The sequence below is a fragment of the Narcine bancroftii genome, chromosome 1, assembly GCF_036971445.1.
Source record: "Narcine bancroftii isolate sNarBan1 chromosome 1, sNarBan1.hap1, whole genome shotgun sequence".
In the NCBI taxonomy this organism is placed as follows: Eukaryota; Metazoa; Chordata; class Chondrichthyes; order Torpediniformes; family Narcinidae; genus Narcine; species Narcine bancroftii.
Genome location: NC_091469.1, coordinates 103063324 through 103090096, shown reverse-complemented (window position 1 = coordinate 103090096; position 26773 = coordinate 103063324). Strand labels below are relative to the sequence as shown.

Genomic DNA, 26773 nt, shown 5'->3' with positions numbered 1-26773 from the left:
TGGTGCAAGTTCTTTCCTTTTTTTTGTTCACTATGAATTTTTGACACTCATTGACCCAATTCATTCCCATTCACGTGTGTGCACAATACAACATTCAGCTCAGAGTGTGTGTGTGTATATGTGTGTGATGCTGATTCATCTAATATGCCAGCAAGTTGGAGTTTAATGGTGTTCCTTGTATGTGAAAATTTAAGAAATTCTATAAGTTAAGCATTTTAATAATTAAAAGATTTAGAAGGATAAATAGAAGCTACTCATGGTGTCAGAGTTCAAACTGAGAGAATATAATATCAGGATCAGGTGGGATTTTGGGAAACACAGCAAAAAGTGGAAATCTCTTGCCTGAAATGTGCTTGGTTGAAATATTAAAACCATGTTAACCTCTGGGCAGGGGTGAGTACATTTGTAATCATCCAGGTAGAAACCATTTGAATAGTTAACACAGTTGGACGGAATGGTTGTTCTTCATCAAATTTATTATCATCTGATTGTGCAAGTATAACCTGACGAAACATCATTTTCCAGTCCTCTGTGCAAAACATCCAAATGCACAACCAGATACAGATAAATGATACCTATGCAGTATTTGTATAGATATATAAAAATAAATAAATATTGTTAATAAGGGCATCACAGTTAATGCAACGCCATTACAGCACCAGCGATCAGGACTGAGGTTCGACTCGTAAGGAGTTGGTACATTCTCACTGGTCTCTGGTTTCCTCCCACCATTTAAAGCATACAGGGGATTGTAGGTTAATTGGGCCAAAATAGCCTATAACCATGCAGTACGTCTAAATTTTAAATTTAATAACTAGTAGCACCTTGGAGGGTTAGCATAAACAGTTCATTCAGTTGTTCAGAAGTCTCACTGTCTGTGGGAAGAAGCTGTTTCTCAGCCTGGTGGTTCTGGCTCTGATAATCCTACATCTCTTTCCCAACAGAAATAGCTGAAAAATACTGTGTGCAGGGTGGGAGGGGTCCTCAACAATTTTGCTCACCCTCTTCAAACAATGATCCCGGTAGATCACATTGATGGAGGGGAGGGAGACCTCCATGATTCTTTATCCCTACTTAACAAGCTCATGAACTGAATACAATAAGAATTAGGAGCACATATGTGGCAGTTGGCTCCCCAACCCTGATCGGAAGTAGGCCTCATTTCCACTTTCCTCCTGAGCAGACAAAGAATTTCTGGAAAAACTCAGATGGTCATACACCATCCATAGGTTATGAAAGATCAGTCATATAGAAGGGTTCAAACCCAAAATGTTAATTGCCCATTTCTACGCTTGGTTGCTGTCTAACCTGCAAAGCTCCTCCAACAATTCTTCGTTGGCTCAAGATTTCAGAATTTGCGCCTTTTGTGTTTCTCCACTTTCATTCTGTTCTTATAATCCTTGACCTGCCAATTGTGCAAAAATCTGTTTGAATTAGTCTTGAATGTATTCTCTGTAATTCATCTGAGAATTAGAAAGATTTGCAATGCTCTGAATGAAGAAATTCCTCCTCCATGTTAAATCCTCCTTTCTCGATTCTCCGTGAGAAACATCCTCTCAGCGAGGGAATCTTGCGATTCAATAAGATTGCCTTGTTTTTATAAACTCTCAAACAGACCCAAATTGCTTAAATCTTCATCAGATTTCAGATTTATTGTCAGAGTGCATACATGACATTATGTACAACCCTGAGATTTCTTTTTCCTGCAGGTGAGCTAGAATTGCCACTAATTGGTAGTGCAAAAAATAAACTGCACACAGCGTAAACATGTAATCAGATAACAAATGTAAGCGAATTGACAGTGCAATACAGGGAGAGCAAAGAAAATCTACAAGTAAGAGTCCTTAAATTAGTCCCAAATTGAGTTTGTTGTTAAGGAGTCTGATAGTAGAAGGGCACCTCTACTTCTTTCCTAATGGCAACAGCAAGAAGAGTGTGTAGGTCTTTGATGATCGCTGCTGCCCTCTGACGGCAGTGTTCCCTGTAGATGTGCTCAACAGTGGGGAGGCTTTTGCCTATAATGTCCTGGGCTGTGTCTACTACTTTTTGAAGGGCTTAACGCTCAGGGGTCTTGGTGTTTCCATATCCAGACCATGATGCAGCTGGTTAGCACACTTTACATCACAGTTCTAGAAATTTGCCAGGGTTTCTGATGTCATACCAAACCTCTTCAAACTCCTGAGGAAGTAAAGGCGCTGACATGCTTTTTTCACAATGCCTTTGGTGTGTTGGGTCCAGGAAAGACCCTTCAAGATAGTGACTCCCAAGAACCTAAATGTGTTTATCCTCTCCACCTCTGGTCCCCCAATGATCACTGGATTGCATACCTCTGGCTTTCCTTTCCTGAAGTCAACAATTAGCTCCTTAGTTTTGGTGACATTGAGTGCAAGGTTGTTCTTGGTATACCATTCAACCAAGTTTTTAATCTCTATCCTATATGCTGACTCATCTCCATTCCTTTATACAACCCACTACCCTGGTGTCGGCAGCAAATTTGTAGATGATGTTAAGACAATTACCCTGAAATTAATTCAGTGAGCTTTTGCAGTGCTCCAATGCTGTTTGTCCCTTATTAAATAAGGAGACCAATCCAACATTAGGTTACTATACTTGTGGTTCCACTGATGTTCTGTGCAGCTGAAGAAAGGACGAGCCACTATTTTCCTCCATCCTTTATACTTGCAGGTGAAATGTTTCATGTGCAAGGACATCCAGATTCTGTCCATTCAAACAATATACTGCTTTTTTTAAATCAAAATGGATAGACTCATTTCCCCACATATATATATCCATTTGTTTATTTTCATTAACTTGTTTATCTCATGAGCCAAATAGATCAGGTGAACGCAGAGAGCCTTTTGCCAGAGTAGGGTAAATCAGTGACCAGCGGGCATGGGTTTAAGGTTGGGGGAGGGGGAACATTTTACACAGAGGATGGTGGGTGTATGGTGGTTTAGGTAGTAGGTACTATTGCAATGTTTAAGAAAAAAATTGGATAGTCATATGGATTAGATGGTTTAGAGGGATATAGGCCAAACGCATGCAGGCAGGATTGGTGTGGGTGGGACATTTTGGTCGGTGTGGGCAAGATGGGCCAAAGGGCCTGTTTCCAAGCTTTATGACTATTACAGACTGTCTTCACAATCGCTTGTCCTTCTATCATCACTAAAGTTGATGATAGACCACTCTTTTCTCTCCATCTACATCATTAATATAGAATCTAAATCTTTGAAGACCATCACTGATCCTGTGGCCCCATTTGGTGTAGTTAGCTTGCTGAAAAAGACCTGTTTATCCTCATCCTACTTTCTGTTAGTTGGCCATTCCTTTATCTATTGCAGTATATTACCTCCAATGTCATGAATTTACACTCTGCAATATTTTATTTGGCATCTTATTAAATGCTTTTTGAAAACCCAAATTTACTACATCTACAGGTTCCTCTTCATCATTGTTGAATATGATGTCTTCATCGTTAATTCATGTTGACTCTACTTGACACATGGGAATTAAATTTTTAATTTAGACATACAACATGGAAACAAGCCCCTTTGGCCCACAAGCCTGTTCTGCCCAAATACTGTACTCAAATTAACCTACAACCCCTGTACATTTTAAAGGATGGGAGCAAACTAGGGTGCTTGGAGGAAACCCACGTAGACACAAGGAGAAGGTTCACCAGACTCGAACCAGGTCACTGACTCTGTAATATTGTAGCGCAATGTTGCCTACTGTTTAAGGACCAATTAACTAGGGTCCTGGACAGTCATGTCCCAGTGAGGAGGAAGGATGGGTGGCAAGGTAAGAGGAACTTGAATGACAAAATAGGTCATGAGCTTAGTCAAAAGGAAAAGGAGGCATGTGTAACTTTTAGATTGGAAGCAACAATCAGCCATGGTCCTGGAGGAAATATAAAGGTTGCAGTAATGAGCACAAGAGCATTGGGATGCTGGAATATTGAGCAGACAAATAATTAGTGAAGAAACTCAGTTCTGGGTGCCAAGTTGCTGAATATATTTAAGAGGGCGATAGATTTCTAGCTGCAGAAAGCTTCAAGGAGTGTGGGATGCAATATAATATTGAGATCAAGCATCAGTCGTCATATTGGGCTCCACCTAATTTTCGTTTACCATGCACTCACTGAGTAACACAGGGAAATTCAAGGTTACAGTCATGAAGAGTGTTATCTCTCCTAATTATGCTGTTCTGCACTTGTTCTGCATTCCTATTCACCTACCTAACTTGAATGGTTCTCCCTCTACACAGGTACTACTGATAGTTTTCTTCCTTGCACTTTCTGCTCCTATCTCTCAAGCTAACTGAAATTCACAACTGTAGGACAATTGTAAGGTCTGTATTTCCTTCTGTTTCACTTATAATTACATCCTTCTGTCCCCACTCACTTCATAAGCTAATGGATATGATTGTCTCCTGGAACAAAGTACAGTAAAATCCCTGTTATCCGGAATTCAAGCAACTGGCAAAAAAGTGGAAAATAAATAGTTAAAAAATAGAAAAGTTTAAAATTGGAGCCCCCCAGCTGTCAGTTCACCAATCCAAGCAACATGCAATCTCAGGCAACTGGAAAATTCACTCATCCAGCATCTACCAATCTCCAAAGGTTCTTACTGAATCCTGATTGTTTTTGCCCCTGCTTAATAGGTAGATAAAATTCAGACTCCAGCTCATCAACTTTGAGTAGATACTTTTGCAGATGTCATGAATTACATTCTCCACATTTTACACTTGCATTGGTTTATTCAATCATGTTTTATAATTAATAATTGTGTACAAACTTTTTTTTTATAATTATGTCCTTTTAGTCATAAGTTTTGGTTTCATTTTGGACAGTATGGGTTCTTCTTGGTCGAGGTGGGCATGGTGGGATGAAGGGGCTTTCCTCATGCTCCATGTATTATAATCTGCAGTGATCCCTGTGAAATTACAGATAGAAATAATTAATTATTTTTTAATTTAAATTTTAACAATACAGCAGAGTAAAAGGCCTTTTAGGCCCATGAAATCCATGCCACCCAACTACATCCAATTAACCTCCCAAACTGTACGTTTGGAGGTTGGGGGAAAACCGGAGCACCAGGAGAAAACCCATGCACTCGGGAAGAATGAACATATCCCTTACAGACAGCATTGGATTAGTCCTGTGACGGAAGAATCACACTTTGATTCTACTCACCATTTCTCAAACTCTTGATTTGGAAAACTGTTGCTGGGTCTTCTTATCCAGTCGATTCTGATGTTTCTTTACCCCATTTTACTTACGGCTTTTGTTACTTGAGTTAACATAAGTCCCCAGTATTAACTGTACTATATTGATGTTTATACATTATTTATAGATTATTTGTACAGTATTGATGTTTATTTGGGCTTTTTACAAGAGGCTTTTGTTGCTCAAGTTAACAAAAGTCTTTGGTATTAACACAGAATGTTGAGCTTTGTCTTCTCTGAGTCATATGGAATAGGATGCCCAAGACCTCTCTGTGTCACATGGAACTGGATGCCCATGACCTCTCTGGGTTACATGGAACTGGATTTAGTGATTGGGTAGCTGCCTTCCAGTGATCTCCACTACAGTGCCGAGTTGAATATCCCCAGTGCAAAAGGGAGGAGGGCCAACATACGTTAAAGTAGAGGTTAATGCAGTATTATTACAGTGCCAGGCATCTGGGTTTGAATCCAGCACTGTCTGTAAGGAGTTTGTACATTCTCCCCATGTATGTGTGGATTTCCTCCAGTTTCCTACCACCCTCCAAAAGTGTATAGGAGTTATTTGAGCAGCTCGAGTTGTGGGCCTGAAAGGCCTGATATCATGTTGTATATCTAAGTTAAAATTTAAAAAATTATAAGACCATGTGATTGAGCCTGTTGGGGTTATCCCTGCTGGGTGTGCACTGGGAAGAGCAGGAGATAATGAGTGAAACTCCCTCTGTGTGCTTCTGTGGTAGCACTTCTGGATGCCTCAGGTTGAAGGAACTGGGAAGTGACTGGAGATACACAGGAGAATGCAGATGCTGGAACCTGAAGCTAAGTGCTTTCTGCTGGAGGACCTCAGCAGATCTAGCAGCATCAGTCGGAGAAAAAGAACGGTCAAGCCAAAGTACTTTCTTGAGAAATTGCTTATTTTTATCCCACTAGCCCCTTTCACACTTGCAAGTGGTCCCAGGAATTAACAGTCAATAGGCCTGAAAGGGGTCTAATATGAAAGAAAACTCTTCTCAATGCCAGCATGAGATGATGTCACCTTATGCCGGAGATAAATTGCTTTGACCTCTAGTGCAAATCCTGGCATCTGCAGATACCGGCATTACAATCATACATGTGTCGAATGGGCAATTGCAGGAACATGAAGGAAGAAAAGTTTAAAATGAGGTATAAACTTTGCCATGGGAAAGTCTTAGTGGGTGTGAGAGAGAGAGAGGGGGGAGAAATAAATAGCAATAGCAGACAATTTTTAAACAGCATGGGAAAGTTAGTGCTAGAGTGCACAATTTATAGAGACAGTGGGAAAAAGCAATGGCGAACCTGACTTCCCAGAATGTCATGTGGCAGAGAAACCCATCCATGAGGGCTCTGTGCACGCAGCCCTTTCTCTGCCGCACAGCATTCTGGGAGGACAGGTCCGCCATCACTTTTTCCCATGGTATATATAAATTGTGTACGATAACGCTACCAATATTCCCACACTGTATAAATTGTATGTGATAGTGCTACCAATTTTCCCACGCTGTTTAAAAATTATCCACTTGCTATTTATTGCTAGCACTTTCCCACGTTCCCTTATAAAGGTTTATATAGGTTGGCACAACAACAACAGGGGCTGAAGGGCTCATTACTGTGCAGTACATAAAACTTAATTATGTTATAATTTGGTATGATTAATTTTGTTCAAATATAAGATCATAATACATTGATCAGAATTTAGGGCAGGTGCACCATCGCTCGATGCATCATAACGTTGTCCTGTAGAAGGTAGAGCAGTCCTAACCCTGGGATGGCTCTTTGCAAGTGTGAACACGTGCAGTGTCCCAGTTAAGAGGGGTCAAGTGTGAACAGCAAAATCACCATTCCTATTGTGGGACACTGAATAGCTGGCTGATTTAGAGGGACGCAAGTGTTAAAGAGGCTAAGTTTCTCCAGTAAAGTGTGTTTTGTTTGTAAGGTGACTGGTATCAGATTTTACAACAGGTTTCAACTCAGTGACCCTGTGTATGTTTAACAGCAGTTGTAACATTGCATTCAGCAATTTTCCTTTTTGAACTGGCTCCTGATAAAGTTTTGCTGTCAGTAGATAAACCTAGAGCAGATAAACACACCTTCCATGATTGCACAAAGATATTTCAGTTTGCACGATTCTTAAAACCCCTCCATCTATCTGAGCAGCTGTGATAGAAAACAGCAAATCATCTTCCATCAGAAGTATCGAGAGGGAAATCCATGCAATTTATAGCAGATTTGGCGTGTAGATCTGGGCATATTTAGCAGTTACAACACTGGTCATATTTGAAATACAAATATTATAATGGAACCACAATATATAAGAACTGAAGAAATGAAAGTGGGAGGAGACCATTCAGACCTCTCCAACATTCAATGTGATGATAACTGATCTTTAATCTCAGCACCATTTTCCCCACACTCATCCTATATCCCTTGAGTTCCTTGGAGATAAACAAGACAATCTGCAGATGCTGGGGTTGAGTGCAGTACACAAAAATGCTGGAGAAACTCAGCAGGTGGTCAAAGGAATTTCTGACAAAGGAGTCAGACCCGAGATGCTGACTAACTTACTTCTGACTAACTTACTTCTAAGGATGCTCTGTATTAAAGTTCTTTAATATCCAAAAATTTATCACTCTATCTCTACCAAGTTGTTTAAATTTTAAAAAAAATATATTGTCCTATACAGTATAGTATAGTATACATATGCACTGAAATTCTTGTAGCTAAACAGGTACTTTATTAAAGAAACAGTAGTATACAGTACAACTCCGATTATCCGAAATCAGATTCTCCAAAATCATCAGTTATCCGAAATTTTTAAAAATTGGATAAATGAGATCCCGACAGCGGCAGTAGCAAACCTTGGGTTCCTGGCGCCAGTAGCAGCAGCGCAGCGGACGTTGGGCTCCTGATGGCAGCCGACCTCAGGCTCCTGAAGGCAGCGGGGACCTCAAGCCCTCGGGCAGGAGCAGGATCCTTGGGCACCCGGCACGAGTGGGGCCTCGGTGGGGAGGTGTCGGTGATCGGTGGTGGTTAGCATTTTTTTTGGTGAAAATTAAACTTTTTTTAATGCTTAAACATCCTTACCTTGTTGCTTGTTGTTGTATAAACACTGTTAAAAGTGATTTGCTGTTGCTACTGGGCGGTTTTTGAAAAATGACTGGTTCTCCAAAAACCGTTTAACTGAAATGGGCCCAATCCCGACCATTTCAGATAATCGGAATTGTACTGGATATTAAATTAAGAACTAATAAATACAAAAGATAGATAGATAATATTACATCACTTAAATAGACAAGCCATGAAAGGATATGGATCTAATGCAGACAAATGAAAGTGTGGAGGGGCAAAAAGTTTGGGCATAAGAAATAGGGGCAGGAATAGTCCATTCGACCTATCGAGCCTGATCCGCCATTCAATGAGATCATGGCTGATCTGATAATACTCATTTCCACCTATCTACCTTTTCACAATACCCCTTAATTCCCCTACTCTGTAAAAATCTATCCAACTTAGTGTTAAATATACAGTGCCCTCTATAATGTTTGGGACAAAGACACTTTTATCCTTTATTTGCACCTGTGCCCCATAGTTTTAAATTTATAACCAAACAATTAACGTGATTAAAGTGCACATTCCAGATTTTATTAAAGGTTATTTGATTTATTTTGTTTTGACCATGTAGAAATTACAGCACTTTTTATACATAGTTCCCCCATTTCATTGCACCATAATGTTTGGGTCATTTGGCTTCACAGGTGTTTTTAATTACTCAAGTCTGTTTAATTGATTCATTAGTTCAGGTATAAGAGAGCTTGGCTTGCTTCTGAGCTTTTGATCACCTTTGGAGTCTGTAGTTGCCATTTTTCAACATGAGGAACAGAGTTGTCCCAATGAAAGTCAAAGAAGCCATTATGAGGCTGAAAAACAAGAATAAAATAGTAAGAAACATCACCCAAACCTTTGGTTTAACAAAATCACCAGTTTGGAACATGATGTACAGGTGAGTTCAGTAATCACAAAGTGACTGGTATTGCAAGAAAGACTTCCATTGCTGATGACAGAAGAATTCTCATCATAATGAAGAAAAATGCCCAAATGTACGTTCGACAAATCAGAAACACTCTTCAGGAGGTAGGTGTGGATACGTCAACGGTACTGTCTGCAGAAGAATTCACGAACAAAAATACAGAGGCTACACTGCAAGATGCAAAGCATAGCAAAGGTGGTATGCTTTGGATTTTGGACATTTCCTTTATTCCTCCACACTTTGCTCTTACCATCGCTGTGACACAGGTTAATCTTGATCTCATCTGTCCACAAGATATGCTTCCAGAATACTGCAGGCTCTTCTAAATACTTCTTGGCAAATGGTCATCTGGCTATCCTTTCTGTGGCTCACTAGTGGTTTGCATCTTTCAGTGTAGCTTCCAATAATTAACCTACTACAGTTGTCAGGCTCACTGGCCTATAATTTCCAGGGATACTTTTGGAGTCTTTTTTAAAAAATGTAACAACATCCATTCCTCTGGCTAAGGATATTTTAAATATTTCCACCAGAGCCCCTGCAATTTCTACACTAGCCTCCCTCAAGGTCTGAGGGAATATCTTGTCAGGCCCTGGAGATTTATCCACTCTTATTTGCTTTATGACAGCAAACACCTCCTCTTTAATCTGTATCAGTCCCATGACCTCACTGGTTGCTTTCCTAACTTTCCTTGACCCTGCCAGTTTCCTGAACAAATAGTGATGCAAAAAACCTATTTAAGATCTCCCCCATCTCTTTTTGCTCCATATATAGCCAATCTCTGATCTTCAAGGGGACCAATTTTATTCCTTTCTATCCTGTAGAAACCCTTAGGATTTTCCTTCACATTTTCTGACTTCATGTCTTAGCCTTCCTGATTTCTTTAAGGTTTTTCTTGCAATTTTTGTATTCCTCAAGTACTTCATTTGCTTCGTGTTGCCTGTACCTGCTTTACATCTCTCTCTTCCAATCTGGATCCCCAATATCCCTCGAAACCCCCATGCTTAACTTGCCTTTAATCCTAACAGGAACGTGCAAACTGTACTTTCAAAATTTCACCTTTGAATGTCTTCCACTGACCTCACACATCCTTTTTGTTTCAATATTTTATTTTGACTTTTTACAGTAATTTCAACAATCAATGTAGAGGGTCTGTGTTTTGTCCCCCCTCCCCCTTGCCCCCAAACACATAACCAGACTGATTATACATTATACAAATACAAGTATATACAAGTGGGGTTCAGAGCCTCCACCAAAAATCTAAAAGGAACAACCTAATTAACTAAATAACCCAAGTAAGAAATTTTTAAAAACTAAAAGGAAAACTAAGCTAAAATAAAACAAACTAAAAAAGGGCTGAACAGAAAACATGCATGTTGCCTTTACCATCTTCCATTTTCTTAACTCCAGTCCTTTCCCTACTAAGACAGGTTTTTATAATATCCATATTTCATGGAGAGGGTGAGCTAGTCAATCTACATGCCCATATATTTCCGATAAAGTTGCAACACTTTAACAAATGTGTCATGTTTTCCCCTTAGATTGTATTTTGCATTTCCATATTCTATAATATAGTATTTAATTGGGAGTCACACTTCCACGTAACCGTAGTACACTTTCTGGCTACTACCAAGGTGACCTTCACGAACTGAATTTGATATTGGGACAGTCTAAAACTCACATCCCTAATATCTCCCAGAAGATACAACTCTGGATCTTGTGGAAAATACACTTTTGTAATTTTTTTTCAAAATGTCCCCCAATTCTTCCCAGAAGAGTCTCACCTTTGTACATAGCCAGGTGTAGTGGACAAAGGTTTCTATCTCCACACCACACCTAAAGCACATTTCCAAAATTTCTGATTTTGATTTATGTAATTTTTGTGGTGTGAGGTACATCTGATGCAAAAAGTTGTATTGCACCAACCTGTATCTGGCGTTAATGATCCCAGTCACAATGTCCATACACAGGTCTTGCCACAGTTCTTCATTGATTGATGTGCCAAAGATGACTCCCATCTCTCCCTCGACCTGTGTAAGCCTGGCTCGGACCCTCACTTTGGAATATGTAATGCATTCGAGAAATAAATTTGCACACATACCCTTGTCAAATTGGAATCACCATATTACTTGACCTAAACAGGGTCATAGACGGTCCTAATTTTTCCCTTAAAAAATATCATTTGCAGATAGCAGAAGAATATTCTATTAGATAGACTGCTCAAATGGCATAAGCTGCCTTTGTTTGTAACTGCCCTCAATACACCTGATTCCTTTCTGGTACCAAGTGTCCAGGATCTTATTACCAAGTCAAGGGTATTAATTTGTTCTGGATCAAAGTCATTTTAGGAGATATCACCAATTACATCTAGTCCAATTTGTACCCAGGAGAGGGGGGGGGGGTGGAATTCACCCTCAAAAAGTGAGATGATAAACCTTGCCTGGGCTGCCCAATAATATTTTTTAAAATCTAGTAATTTTAACCCCACCCCCACAAATTGTGATCCCATGCCAACTTACCCATGGAGATTCTAGCCACTTTCCCATTCCACAGCAACCTTCTCACACATTTGCCGAGCTTCTTAAAGAAACCCTGTGGCAATTAAATGGATAACAATTGAAAAAGATACTGGAGTCTTGGCATCACTTTCATTCTGACACAGTTATCCACTTGTGTTGTGGGCAGAGTCCTCCATCTATCAAGGTCCTCCTAAATCTTCCAGAGCAAAGGGAATTAAGTTTGTACAAGTTACATAAATCTTTATTTTTATCCCCAAATACTTAATGCCTTCTTGCAGCCATTTAAATTGACTTCCCTGTCGATGTTATAATACATAATTTCACTTTTATCCAGATTTACTTTATACCCCAAGATCTTTCAGTGTGGTCTTCATCCTGGCAAACGGCCCTCCAGGATTTGTCAAATACACTAACACATCATCAGTGAAAAGGTTGATTTTGTGCTCCACCTGGCTTACTGTGAACCCTTTTTGTCTGGATCCCGCAGAATGGCTTCTGCCAGTGGCTCAATTGCCAGTATAAACAGCGCTGGAGAAATGGATAGCCCTGCCTACTGGTCTACTCAATGGAAACACTGGAGACATCTGCCCATTTGTAATAATTTTTTACTTAGGATTTATGGTAAAGTGACTTCATCCAATTAATAAATGTTCGACCCAATCCAAATTTCTCCAGTACCTTGAACAAAAGGTCCCACTCCAGTTTGTTGAAGACCTTCTCCACATCCAGAATAACACTCCCGGATCCACCACACAACTATGCTAGATGCACTATATTAAGCAGTCTAGATATATTGTTTGCTGATTGTCTCCTTTCTACAAATTCACCTTGATCTAGATTTGCTAACTTCGGCAGATATTTTGCCAACCCATTAGTCAATGCTTTTGTGATGATTTAATAATAAGATGGGTCTATACGAGGCAGGATTCAATGGATCCCTGCCTTCTTTCGGTATCACCGTGATGATTGCTTTTGAGAAAGACACAAGGGGGATATGCGACTCCACCGCCTGATCCACCACCTTCATAACAAAGGGCATTAAAAGATCTTTAAACTCTTTATAAAATTCAGCAGGGTAACCATCTCCCTGTGATTTGCCTGCTTGTAAAGACCCCAGGGTCTCTCCGATTTCCTCTTTAGAGAAAGGGGCCTCTTGCTCTTCCTGGTCCAAATTTGGTAGGTCCAATGGAAGCAAGAAATTGCCTATTTTGTTGGGATCACCCCTTGATTCATATTTTACAATTCCTTGTAAAACCTTCCAAATGTATCATTTATTTATTTTGTTTTATATGAGATCTTGCCTTCCCCAGTTAAAATCACATTCATTGTTCTTGAGGCCTCTTCCACCCTCACCTGCCAGGACAAGACTTTATGGGCCTTCTTCCCCAGCTTCAATACTGCTGTCAAGATCTTAAAATCAACTTTTCTGTTTTGTTTGTTTGTAATGTATTATATTTGAGCTATTCATTCACCAAATTTCTGTATTTTTCTTCTGTACCCTGTCTTTGATAATCCTTTTCCAATTGAGCGATCTCCTGTTCTTAGGGTTTAACCTCCTTTATGTGTCCTTTTTAATGCTTTTGATATATCCAGTGGTCTATAACTACAGGATCCCTAATTTTACCTGTCTCATTGCACAGGACCAGATTCACAATAGCATGTTCCCTTATAGGTTCTGCATACTGTTCAAGAAAGCCATCACATATTCATTCTATAAATTCCTCAATGAACTCAGTCAATCTACATGTTAAAGTCCCCTACAATAACTGCTGTTCCATCCTTACATGCCTAAAATATTTATTGATTTTTGCCTGTGCCACCATAATGCTATTATGGGCATGTACGTGGTGGACTGAACAGCCAACTTCTGTGCTGTACAGACTATGGACTCTCTCTACTTTCTCCTCACAGCCCAATACTACCACCCTGCTTTGTCTCAGCTAGTGCCCAATAGATGTTGAAGCTGCATAAGCAGAACACAGCAAATGCAACAGCTTTTATGTCATAGAACTTAAGTACAAAGATGAACTATCCCCTTACTCAACAGGCATTTCGCTCTAATTAGCAGTTTCCTGCGAATAGCAGAGTTGACATGTGCAAGAAAACACAATACTGAATGTAGGAGGTTGCTGTTCAGGTCAATGGAAGTTAGAACAATGTAGAGGGAGTTTCCTCCGCATTCTGCCTGTGCCATCCCTATTTTGACAGTGTAGAAGGAGCATTAACCCAATTGTGCTGTACCTCACACACTGGGAACATTTGATGGGACAGTGTAGAGAAAATATTACCCTAGTTCTGATCTCCAGCACAGCTGATTTAAGATATGTGACAACATAATACTGGGAGTCTGAATTAGAAAATGCCCTGTCTCCAGTATCAACACCTCTCTGTGTTAATTATACAGCAAACATGATGAAAAGGCTCAGGAAGATGAGTGTGTGCCAGGTAGCAAACCAGAACTCCTGCTGTGGGGCAGGTTCCAGTTATAAAGCAACATGTTGAATGTCACAGGGATTGCTCATCAGGTTCTTGGAGTGGGTACAAGGTTGTAGAGTTTGCATTTGGTTAACTTTGCATTTGCGTGTACACTATCAGTGAGCAGTTTATGACCAGCAGTGTACTTTATGGAGTATTCCTTTATGAAAACTATTCATATGCAGAGCAGGAGTGTTTCAGCCTTCCCTTCTCACTACCTCTCCATGTGTACTGTCCTCTGGCCAACATAGGCCCTCAGCCACAGAGACTCTGTGCCAAATATGAGTCTGAGGCATCACATCCAATTCCTTTTCGAATCCTGTCAATATGCCATCAGTTTTCCTGTGACAGGATCTAAGTGAATTCTTCCTTGGCTCAAGGGTTCCAGATCATTTTAGGAGCTTGCTACACACACACTGGTGACTTCATTAGTGGCACCTCACAGTAAGTGGCAAATGATACAGTGAACATGCCACGTATCCTTTCTACAGAGGTCTCTAGTATCAAGGTCTCAGGTAACAACAATCTGCTGGAGGAACTCAGCAGGTCAAGGGGCATCAATGAGAGAAAAAGAATGGATGATGTTTCAAGCCAGAACCCTTCATCAAAAGTGAGAGTGCAGAGAGAGGATATAGCTAGTGTACTGAGGATAGGGTGGGAGGGGTTGGACAGTGGCCAGCAGGGAGGGGTCAAAGATGATGGACAGTTGTGAAAGCACAGGCAGATAATTCACAGGGAAAGGGAGAGAGCAAAGAGGTCAGGTGGAGAAGGAAGAGTTGTACAGGATGGGGCTGGATTTAGCTGGGGGAATAGACAACATTCCTTATTCTAATCTATCCTAATTTCAAAGTATCATCTTCCAAAAGCATGACCTACGATATTCAAATTTCAATCTCTTTAATCCAATAAATCCAACTCTGTGATTGTTGCTTTATGTAGATTTAATTCGTTGTTAAAACAGATAAACATTTTGCATAACTTCACATTAAGACTTTCATAATGATGAATAGCAAACCATTTACTGTATAATGATAGAGATATAAAATGCATTTCAAGAAACTCAAACTTTAAAGAAACACACAGAAAATATTTAAAGAGATGCAAAAGAGTATTTAAAGAGGAAAACAATTCAAAGAAAAATCTCTTGTGCTCACGCTTCCTCTACATGTTGTCAAATAATGCGCAAGCTGTTCGTTTGCGTGGATGTTATGACATATTACGTCACAGTCACTATGGTAACACTACAACAATAGCTCTCTTAAAGAGATAGGCCAAAATTAACTAAGAGGGGGAAGGTGTGAGAAAGAGAGCCAATGCTAGGGTAACATTAAAGCTATTATAGAGAGGTAAAGGACAATTTGCAGCAGATTGAAGCAGGGAGAGGGGGGAATTCTGTGGGTAAAATAGAGTGGCACAGTTTATTAAAAAATATTTTATTTTTGATTTTTTTTCCAAAAATTATGTGTAGTGACATTTTAAATATAAAATATATTAATTTTTTTTCTCACAAATACTCAAACAAAAACAAAACAATTCCTCCCTCCTTCCTCCCCTTCCATACATACAGAACCATTCACCGTCAGAGCTTACATATATTTTAAGTATATAGAATACAGTTGGGGAAACTATGTTTTTGTAAATTATCCTTTTTTGTCCTTTTTTATTTCTGTATCTGGGCCCCTCTGTGGTCCAGGTGTGGCTGCCAGACCTTTACAAAAATGTCATATTTATTTAAGTTTTGTGATTTCTTTTCCATAGGTTTACAGCTGTTCATTTCTGCAGTCCATCGTGCTATAAGTATAGGGGAGTCGGACTTCCAAGTGATCGCGATACATTTTTTTTGCTATCGCCAGTGCTATTTTTATAAATGAGATTTGATATTTGGTCAATTTGTCACTTATTTCCATGAAATTATCTAATAGATATAGTTCCAGGTCACCCGTGAAGGACACTCATGTTACCCTGGTTTATTTTTTAATGCTGTCTTACCAAAATGGCCTCACTTTCATGCAGGACTACGTGGCATGTAGAAAAGTTCGTGTCTCAGTCCCACATCCAAAACACATCTCTGAAATTTTGGCTTTTGATCTGTGTAACCTTTGTGGGGTAAGATATAATTGGTGTAAAAATTATACTGAACCAGTCCATATCTTCTATTTATAAATGATGTCATACTGTCCTTACACCAATCTGACCAGCTTCTTTCTGAAATCACCACACCCAAGTCCAACCCCCATCTTTCCCTCGACGTCTGCAACCCCGGATTTGTACTTTCGCTCTTGAAATGTATTCCCCATACAAACCATTTGTTAGTTTCACTAATTTCAGGTGGGATCAATGTTGGTCCCCATCTTTCTCAAGAGCAACCTAAGCTGGAGAAAACAGAAGAAGGGCCCTTTGGCTTCTCTGTATTTGTGTTTTAATTGTTCAAAGGATGCAAGAGTTCCTTCCATGTAACAGTCTTTAATATATCTTATACCTTTGTCATTACCATGAATTTAATATTTTGTTGCCCATGTTCATGGGCAATAACACATTTTTACACAATGGTGCTTTTATTGATATCCCTACTTTTTCCCTATACATTCTTGCCACATTCTAATCATATGTATTAGAATGGAGTTATCCGTCTTTTTCTTTAGTGATTTGAAACTCCATTTATAGATAAAATTCTTGTTTCCCCCTCCTCCATTGAGTACATTCTCATGTGAACCCAAGATGGGGGGTTGTCTTCAGTGAAGAAGGCTGCGAGAAATCTAGCCTGTACAACTAGGTAATATTTTTTGAAATCTGAAAGTCTAAGTCTTCCCATGTCAGTTTTTCCAATCCAATTCTTGGTGGCCTGTCCGTATATGGTTATATGGTTACCTTATTATTCCATAGGAACTGTCTAATATGGTTGTTTAGTAGCATAAAAAAGTTTTTAAGTAATGGAATAGACAACAATTTAAATATCTATTGCAGTCTTGGCATCACTTTCATTTTATTTCAGTTAATCCTTCCCACCAAAGTAATCGGTAAGCCTTTCCATTTCTGCAGGTCTCTTTCTATTTTCCTCAGAAGAGGAACATAATTTAGTTTGTACAGATTTTGCAAGTTATTGTCAATTGCTATTCCAAGATGTTTTATTCCATCTGTCTTCCATTTAACTTTACTTCCTTTTTGGTATCTTTCATATTCAAAATTTGTTAATGGCATTATCTCACTTTTATCCATATTTATTTTGTAGCTGATATTCTTCCATATTTTTCCAGTGTTCCTTGTAATTTTTCCAAAGATTTAGCTGGTTCTGATAGGTACAATAGCACATCATCGGTGAATACACTGATTTTGTGTTCTTCTTGCCCGATTTTGAAGATCTTAATATCTGGATCCCTTCTTATTATCTGCACCAGTGGTTCAATTGCTAAAATAAAGAGCACTGGGGATAGGGGGCATCTCTTTCTATTCGATCTACTCAAGGAGAACACCGCCAACATCTGATTATTTGCCATTGTTTAAGCTTGTGGTTTATGGTATAAAGTTCTTATCCAATTTATAAATGTTCTGCCTATACCAAATTTTTCCTGTGTTTTAAATAAAAGGTGCCATTCCAAATGGTCAAATGCTTTCTCTGAATCTATGAAGAATGTAATATTTGGATTTTGTTCAGATTTAGCCATGTGTATTATGTTAAATAATCTTCCTAGACTATTTGAGGAATCTCTTCCTTTAACAAATCCTGCTTGTTCTGTACATATCAGGTTTGGCAAGTATTGTCCTAACCTATTAGCCGATGCTTTCGCTAGTATCTTATAATCAGCATTTAACAAGGATATTGTTTTTTGTGGGTTCCTATTCTTTTTTGGTAACACTGTAATAATCGTGGTTGAGAATGACTCTGCGAGGGTCTGTGTTTCCACAGCTTGGTGCAGGATATCCATTAAACGGGGCATTAATAATTCTTTGAATTGTCTATAAAACTCAGGTGGAAAACAATCCTCTCCCAGTGATTTATTATCCTGTAGAGTGCCCAGGGCCTTTTCGATTTCTTCCCTAATGAAGGGAATATCTAATTCTCTCTTCTAGCCTTGGAAGTTTGACATTCAGCAAAAAATCTTCCATTTCATTCTCATCTCCTAGTAATTCTGATTTGTATAGTTTCATGTAATATTATCTAAAAGTGTCATTAATTTCTTTTTGCTTATATACTAGAGTCTGTTTCTGTATTTATAGCATTTATCATTCTTGATGACTCCTCTGTTTTAATCTGCCAAACTAAAACGTTGTGCACCTGTTCTCTCAACTCATGTTTTTAATGTAGCATTTTACTGTCCTATATGTATGTATTGTATTATATCTTAGCTTTTCATTCTCCAGTAATCTGTGTTATTCTTTTAGTCCTGTTCTTTGATTTTTTTCTAATTCTTTAATATCCTTCTTAAAACTGTTTACTTCTGCCACATGTTCTCTCTTAAGATTCTTCATATAGGATATAATTTGTCTCCTTAAATATGTTTTAAGCAATACCAGAAAACTATTATTAGAGGATTGTTTCATGAAATATTTCTATCTGTCTCTTTATAAATTCGCAGAAGTCTGTACTTCTAAGCAATGGAGTATTGAGACGCCATCTGTATACATTCTCTTGCTTTTCCATTGTTGATATAGTTAATATTAATGGAGAGTGATCTGATAGAAGTTTCACTATTTTTTAACTGGGAAGACATTAAAAATAAGTAAATCCTTGTATTTGAATTGTGTACCCTTGAATAAAAAGAGTAGTGTCTCTCTGTGGGATTTAATTGCCTACATACATTGATAAGATTTAGATCTCTCATATATGAAATTGTGATTTTTTTTCTGCTTTTTCCCTCTTATCTATTTATCTAGAATTGGGTCAAAGCAGAAATTAAAGTCTCCTCCAACTAATATATTTTGTCTTTCGTCTGCTGTTTTTAAGAAAATATCCTTCATAAAGGCTTCATTGTAATAATTCAGGGCATAACTATTCATAAATGTCCAGTTTTTGTCCAAATTTTACAGTGTGACCCATTACATACCTTCCAGCTTGATCAATTAAGATATCTTCTATTAACACTGGTGTATTTTTATTAATTGGAATCACCATCCCTCTTGCCTTTGAACCAAAGGAAGACAATATTATTTGTCCCACTCATCCTCTTTTTAATTTATCATTTTCCAATTTGGTAAGATGGGTTTCCTGCAAAAAGATTATATTCACTTTTAATTTCTTTAAGAATGCCAAAGTCCTCTTCCTTTTCACCAGTTTGTTTATCCTGTTAATATTAAGGCAAATAAAATTTAGTGTTTTATCCATACCTTGTTTCACACAAATATTGTATAACAAGAATATCTTCCCAATATTCTAAACAGTGTCATAACATTTCGCTATTAAAAGACATTTCCAACACATACATTTCCCCTTTAAGAAACACACACACCATCCCACCAAGAACGTATAGATGGAGATTAAACTCCATGCTACTTAAAAGACAGGATTTTAGAGAATTAATTGAGTGCCAAATTAAAATGTACTTTGAAATAAATACGGAATCAGTGAAAGATAAACTTATATTATGGGATGCAATGAAAGCTTTCATCAGAGGGCAACTAAGATGAAGAAGGACTACAATCTGGAAATAGAACAGCTGGAAAGGGAAATAGTAAGTACAGAAAAAGAACTAGCAACAAGGGAAGATACAACAAAAAGAAGAGAATTGGTGGACAAAAATAAAATATGAAACACTACAAACATATAAGGTGGAGAAGAACATAATGAAGACAAAGCTATTAATAAAGTATTTGTTACTTTGTATTATGAGCTAGGAGAAAAAATACACAAAATATTAGCTTGGCAGTTTAAAACAGAACAAACTAAAAGAACAGTATTAGCATCAGGAAAAAGGACAAACAAATTACATATAACCCAACAAAGATCAAAGAAAACTTCAAGGAATTCTACGAGCAATTATGCCGAACTGAGAATGAAGGGAAAGATGACAAAATAGATGAATTTCTATCTAAAATTGAACCACCAAAATTGCAAGAAGAGGAGCAAAACAAATTGATAAAACCATTTGAAATAGAGGAAATACAGGATATATTAAAAAAGCTACCGAACAAAAAACACCTGGAGAGGACAGACTCCCAATAGAATTCTATAAAACATTTAAAGACTTATTAATTCCTCCTCCCCTGAACCAGATAGAAGAAACACAAAGCTTGCCAGATTCATGTAAGACAGCAATAATTACAGTAATACCAAAGATGGGGAAAGATCCACTAACACCAGCATCAGAGACCAATGAAAGCTTTCATCAGAGGGCAACTAAGATGAAGAAAGACTACAATCGGGAAATAGAACAGCTGGAAAGGGAAATAGTAAGTACAGAAAAAGAACTAGCAACAAGGGAAGATACAACAAAAAGAAGAGAATTGGTGGACAAAAAATAAAATATGAAACACTACAAACATATAAGGTGGAGAAGAACATCTACTTAACTCAGATTATAAGATAATAGCTAAACTATTAGCAAACAGATTGGCCGAATGTGTACCAAAAATAGTAAAACTAGATCAAACTGGATTTATTAAGAAAAGACGAACAACAGACAATATCTGTAAGTTCAAGGAAATTAGACACCAACAGTGGCGGTTGCTTAGACGCAGAGAAAGCCTTTGATAGGGTAGAATGGAATTATTTATTTAAAGTACTACAGAGTTTCAACCTACCAGAGAAATATATTAATCGGATTAAAGAATTATATAAAGTACCATTGGCGAAGGTGATAGTAAAATGGATATATATCGAACCAATTTAAATTAAGCAGGTCAACTAGGCAGGGATGTCCACTATCTCCCTCACTTTTTGCTTTAGCTATAGAACCCTTGGCAGAACTGATAAGAACAGAAAATAAAATGAAAAGGATAAAAATAAAAGAGAAGGAATATAAAATCAGTCTATTTGCAGATGACGTCATCATATACTTAACAGAACCAGAATTATCAATAAAAGAATTACATAAGAAATTGAAGGAATATGGAGAAGTATTGGGGTACAAGATCAACGCAAATAAAAGTGAAACAATGCCAATGAATAATGCAGATTTCACAAAGTTTAAGAAAGAATAACCATTTAAATGGCAAATACAAGCAATCCAATACCTAGGTATTCGACTAGATAATAATCTAGGCCATCTATACAAATTAAATTATCAGCCATTAATGAAGAAATTACAAGATGACTTAGAACATGGGAAAAATTTACCACTAACACTGATCTGGATACAATACCTATTTCAATCATTACTAATTCCCTTAACAGAGAAATTCTTCAATGAGCTAAAAAAAATAATAAGGAAATTCTTATGGAAAGGGGGGAAACCGAGTATAGTGCTAGATAAATTAACAGAATAGTACAAACAGGGGGCTTACAGCTACCAAACTTTAAGAATTATTATAGAGCAGCACAATTAAGATATCTATCAGATTTTTATCAAACAAGGGAAAAACCAGATTGGACCAGGTTAGAGCTAGATAAAATAGGGGAGAAGGTACTGGAACATATACTTTGTAAGTAGGATGAAAAGCTGGTACTCAAATCGGGCTGGGAGTCTGAGGAGGCAGCAGCTGGAGTTTGAGCTGTGAGTCAGAGGAGCAGGAGCTTGGAGAGAGTGACTGGGTTAATTGGTCAAGGTTAATTGGTCAAGGGGCCAGTAAAAGGGGAGGGAGCAGCCAGCGAGGAGCAGTGCACTGAGTGAGTGGGGCACTGAAGGAGTGGGACTTCCAGCCTTTGGCTCAACAGGCTTAGGCAAAAGCAGGCGAGGAGAAGGGTAAGTGGCATTATTTTAGCTCAGTCATGCCTATGGGGTTAGTGCTTTGTACTGGATATCAGATGTGGGAACCATGGGTGAGTCCCACCCTCCCAAATAGCCACATCTGCATCAGGTGCACCGAGATGCAGTTCCTTAAGGACCGAGTTGGGGAACTGGAGCCGCAACTTGAGGACCTACAGCTGGTAAGGGAGAGTGAGGAGTTGATAGATTCAACTTTCAGGGACATAATTACCCCAAGACCAGGTGTGTCAGGTAAGTGGGTAACTGTCAGGGGTGGGAAGAAAAATACCAGGAAAATGGAGAGCACACCTGTGAATATCCCTCTCAGTAACAGGTATATTTTGTTGGATGCTGTTGAGGGAGATGACCTGACAGAAGCTGGCAGCAGTGACCAGGTCGCTGGCACTGAGCCTGGCATGGTGGACCAAAAGGTAAAGAGGAATGCAGTGGTCATTGGGGACTCCATTGTCAGAAATACAGACAGGAGATTCTGTGAGCCAGATAGGTATGCCCACATGGTGTGCTGCCTCCCTGGTGCAAGGGTACGGGATATCTCAAATCGGGTCCAGGGTATTCTAAAAGGGGAAGGCGAACAGCCTGATGTCTTGGTACATGTGGGTACCAATGACGTAGATAAAAAGGAGGAAGTACTGAAAAAGGATTACAGAGAGCTAGGACAGAAACTAAGAAATAGGACAGCCAGGGTGGTGATCTCTGGTTTGTTACCTGTGCCAAGTGCAACTGAGGACAAAAATGGAAGGTTAAGAAAAATGAATATATGGCTGAGGGGCTGGTGTAAAGAACAGGGTTTTGGCTTCTTGGATCATTGGGATCTCTTTTGGGGAAGGCATGACCTCTACAAGAAGGATGGGTTACACCTAAACCCAAAAGGGGTCAATATATTGGCAGCTAGGTTTGGTACAGCCGTTGGGTGCGGTTTAAACTAATTTGGCAGGGAGGTGGGAACCTGTATGATAGGGCAAAGGACAGAAAAGATAAAACAGGAAAAGTTAGGTTAGGCAGCGAAAGTAAAAAATCAGAAAGAGCAAGGAGGGTGAAAAAAGCAAATCTGAAGGCTTTATATCTTAATGCAAGAAGCATTCGGAACAAGGTAGATGAATTAGCTGTGGAAATTGAGATAAACAAATATGATTTGATTGGGATTACAGAAACATGGCTGCAGGGTGGGCAAGCCTGGGAACTTAACATCCCAGGGTATACGATATTTAGGAGGGATCGGCAAGAAAGAAAAGGGGGTGGGGAGGTATTGATGGTGAGCGAAAGGACCGACACGATTGACAGGAAGGATATTAACTCAGAAGATACGGAATCTATATGGGTAGAACTGAGGAATAGCAAGGGGCGGAAAACGTTAGTGGGGGTGGTATATAGGCCTCCAAATAGTAGTGTAGAGGTGAGGGGAGGCATTAAAAGAGAAATTAGATAAGCGTGCAATAAGGGAACAGCTGTCATCATGGGAGACTTTAGTTTGCATATAGATTGGACTAGTCAAATTGGTAAAAATACAGAGGAGGAGGAATTCCTTGAATGTTTACGGGACGGTTATCTAGACCAATATGTCGAGGAACCAACTCGGGAGCAGGCCATTTTAGATTGGGTATTATGCAATGATAAGGGGCTAATCAGCAATCTTGTTGTGCGAGGCCCTTTGGGTAGGAGCGATCACAATATGATCGAATTCTCACTCGACATGGAGAGTGATGAAATTAAAACCGAGACTAAGGTCCTGAATTTAAATAAAGGGAATTACGATGGTATGAGATCGGAGTTGAGTAAGATTGATTGGGTGGTGTTTATGGGGGAGTTGACTGTGGATAGACAATGGAAAGCATTCACAGATCTAATGGAGAAATTGCAAAAATCGTTTGGCATAAAAATAAACCAAAAAAGGTGACTCAACCATGGATAACAAGGGAAATTAGAGACAGCATTGGGTCCAAAACGAGAGCATATCAATTGGCCAAAAAAAGTACCGCAACTGAAGACTGGGAGCAGTTCAAGGTGCAGCAAAGGAGGACAAAGGGATTAATCAAGAGAGCAAAAATAAATTACGAAAGTAAGCTTGCGTCAAATATAAAAACCGACTGCAAAAGCTTTTATAAATATGTCAAGAGGAAAAGATTGGTGAAATCCAGAGTAGGTCCTTTGCAGTCGGAATCAGGGGAATAAATAATGGGGAATAAGGAAATGGCAGACCAATTAAATTCTTACTTTAGTTCTGTTTTTACAAGAGAGGATACAAATAACCTCCCAAGGATATTGGGAAACATAGAGACTAATGCAAGGGAGGAACTGAAAGAAATCAGTATCTCTAAGGACATGGTCTTGGGGAAATTGATGGGATTGAAGGCAGATAAATCCCAAGGGCCTGATAATCTACATCCAAGGGTACTCAAGGAAGTGACCATTCAGATAGCAGATGCTTTAAGAATTATTTTCCAGAACTCGATAGACTCAGGATCAGTACCCATGGATTGGAGGGTAGCTAATGTTACCCCACTATTTAAAAAGGCAGGTAGAGAAAAAGCGGGGAATTATCGGCCGGTGAGCCTTACATCAGTAGTGGGCAAAATGATGGAATCCATTATTAAGGATGTAATAGCGGAGCATATGACTAGCAGAGAAGAGCAGTACTGAGGGAGGGGATTGGACGGTACCACCTTTATTAGGGATCCTGAGAGGGAGGAGTTACAGTATCAGAGGCGGGCCAACCAGTACAATGCATGTATCACAGTGTTCCACCACAATTACCCTGTAACCTATTCTCTCAGATATCCCCACCAATATCTCACCCCTCCATCCCTCTGATTCTCCTGCCATCTACTTACACTAGGAGTAATTTACAGTAGACAATTAAGCTATCAACAAGACCATGTGATGTGAACATAGAACAGAGAATATTACAGCACAATACAGACACTTCAGCTTCTGATGTTGATCTAACCTATATTTCACATTAACTCACATCAATCTAACCCTTCCCTCCTTCACAAACCAATAACCTGCTATTTTTCTTACATCATGAGTGTCTAAGAATCTTTTAAATATCCCTATTGTACCAGTCTTCACCACCACCCCAGCAATTGTAGTCCAGGCACTCACTGCTTTCTGTCTTTTTTTTTAAACTTTATTTAAGATTTTATAACATGAATAACATATAGGATTACATTAAAAAAATTAAGAATAAAATAATAAAATTACAATACAGTATCAGTAATCTAAATAAACTATATCCTCCCCAATAATTATTACACATTAATAACCCAACTCAAATTAGTCCAACCCCCCCTTTCCCCCCCAAAAATAAAGAGTGAAGAATTAATAAAGTTAATAATATATGTGAGAAAAAAAACCCACTTACAAAAAAAAACAAAAACATAACCGATTAAAATACTAACAAAAAGAAAAGTAATTAATACTAAGATATTAGACTTAAAAAACATATTTAAATCAAACTTAAATGCATATATTTAACAAACGGAGTTAAGATGAAACATATATTTAACTCAAACTTAATATAAAAAATTAGTAAAGTTAGTAACATTATCTATCAAAAATTCTTAAACAATAATCAATTCTTAAAAAAAATTGTAGCATGAAAAAAAGATGAAAAAAAACTTTCTCTATAGAGATAAACCTTCACCAAATATCAACTAACTTCACATCTATCATCATATTAGTCACATAAACCACCATCTTAAAACAAAATTCAAACCTCATTAAGCATTGTACAATTCAATTTTAGTACTCTTCCACCATTTTTCCCTTTTACTCTTGAATAGTTATCCAATAATAGCTCCAATACCACATTTAAATATCCCCCATCATTACGTTAAAATTCAGATATCCAAATAATAAAAACACATCTACAACGAAATCTGTATCTTCAACAAATGGAGCATAAACCACAAACAAAATTCAAGCCTCATTAAGAATTGTACAATTCAATTTATAACTTTCACCATTATTCCCTTCGTTCTATAACTAAAATAGCAAAATAATATACACCAGAATTACCATTCCTTTTACCTTAAAGTTAAAGAAAAAATAAAAAAAAACTTATCCATCCCATTCACATTTAAATTTCAGATATTCCTTATCTACTGAATAAACTTTACAAAAAAACCACATCAATTTTTAGTTTTTTAAACAATCAAATACTTTCTTATGCTTTTTTTAATATTTAAAACAAAAAAAACCCTTCACTCTTTAATCTAATAATACAAAAAAAAGGAAAAAAAATGGGTAGGAGGTTAAAAATACCCCCTCCCGTCTAAACCGCGCAATGCGGTAACTCCCAAAAAAAAAATGGGTGCGAGATAACTCACACATAGCAGATGACTTTCAGGAAATAGTGCCTATCCAGTTCTCTCCCCCAATTCTCACTTCATCTTAAACTAACATCATCATTATTTAATATCCCTTTTTTTAAAAAAAACATTAGAAAAAAAAAAGGACAACTCTTCTTTTAATCAGCTCCAACTGCCGAGTCACCATTACAACCATTCCTTCTTGGAGCACGGCTCTTTTCTTCCATCTCTCGTCTCCTTAGAGATCGCGGAAGACTATGTCTTTGTTGAAACTGAGTAATTGGCAGCTCTTGAGCAAATGCTATAGCTTTGGAGAATCAAAGAACTTTGGTTGGTAACCATCTT

The 26773-nt window shown here is 38.3% G+C and overlaps 1 protein-coding gene across 1 annotated transcript in view; it reads left to right on the top strand.

Moving 5' to 3' along the window:
• Positions 1–3174: 3174 nt before the first annotated feature.
• Positions 3175–26773, top strand: part of LOC138744810 (apical endosomal glycoprotein-like) — an 88863-nt gene continuing 65264 nt past the window's right edge. The window contains exons 1-3 of the mRNA XM_069901911.1: positions 3175–3311; positions 5443–5562; positions 5964–6115. Coding sequence (XP_069758012.1) covers positions 3175–3311; positions 5443–5562; positions 5964–6115 — 409 coding nt within the window. The remainder of the gene's footprint in view (positions 3312–5442; positions 5563–5963; positions 6116–26773) is intronic.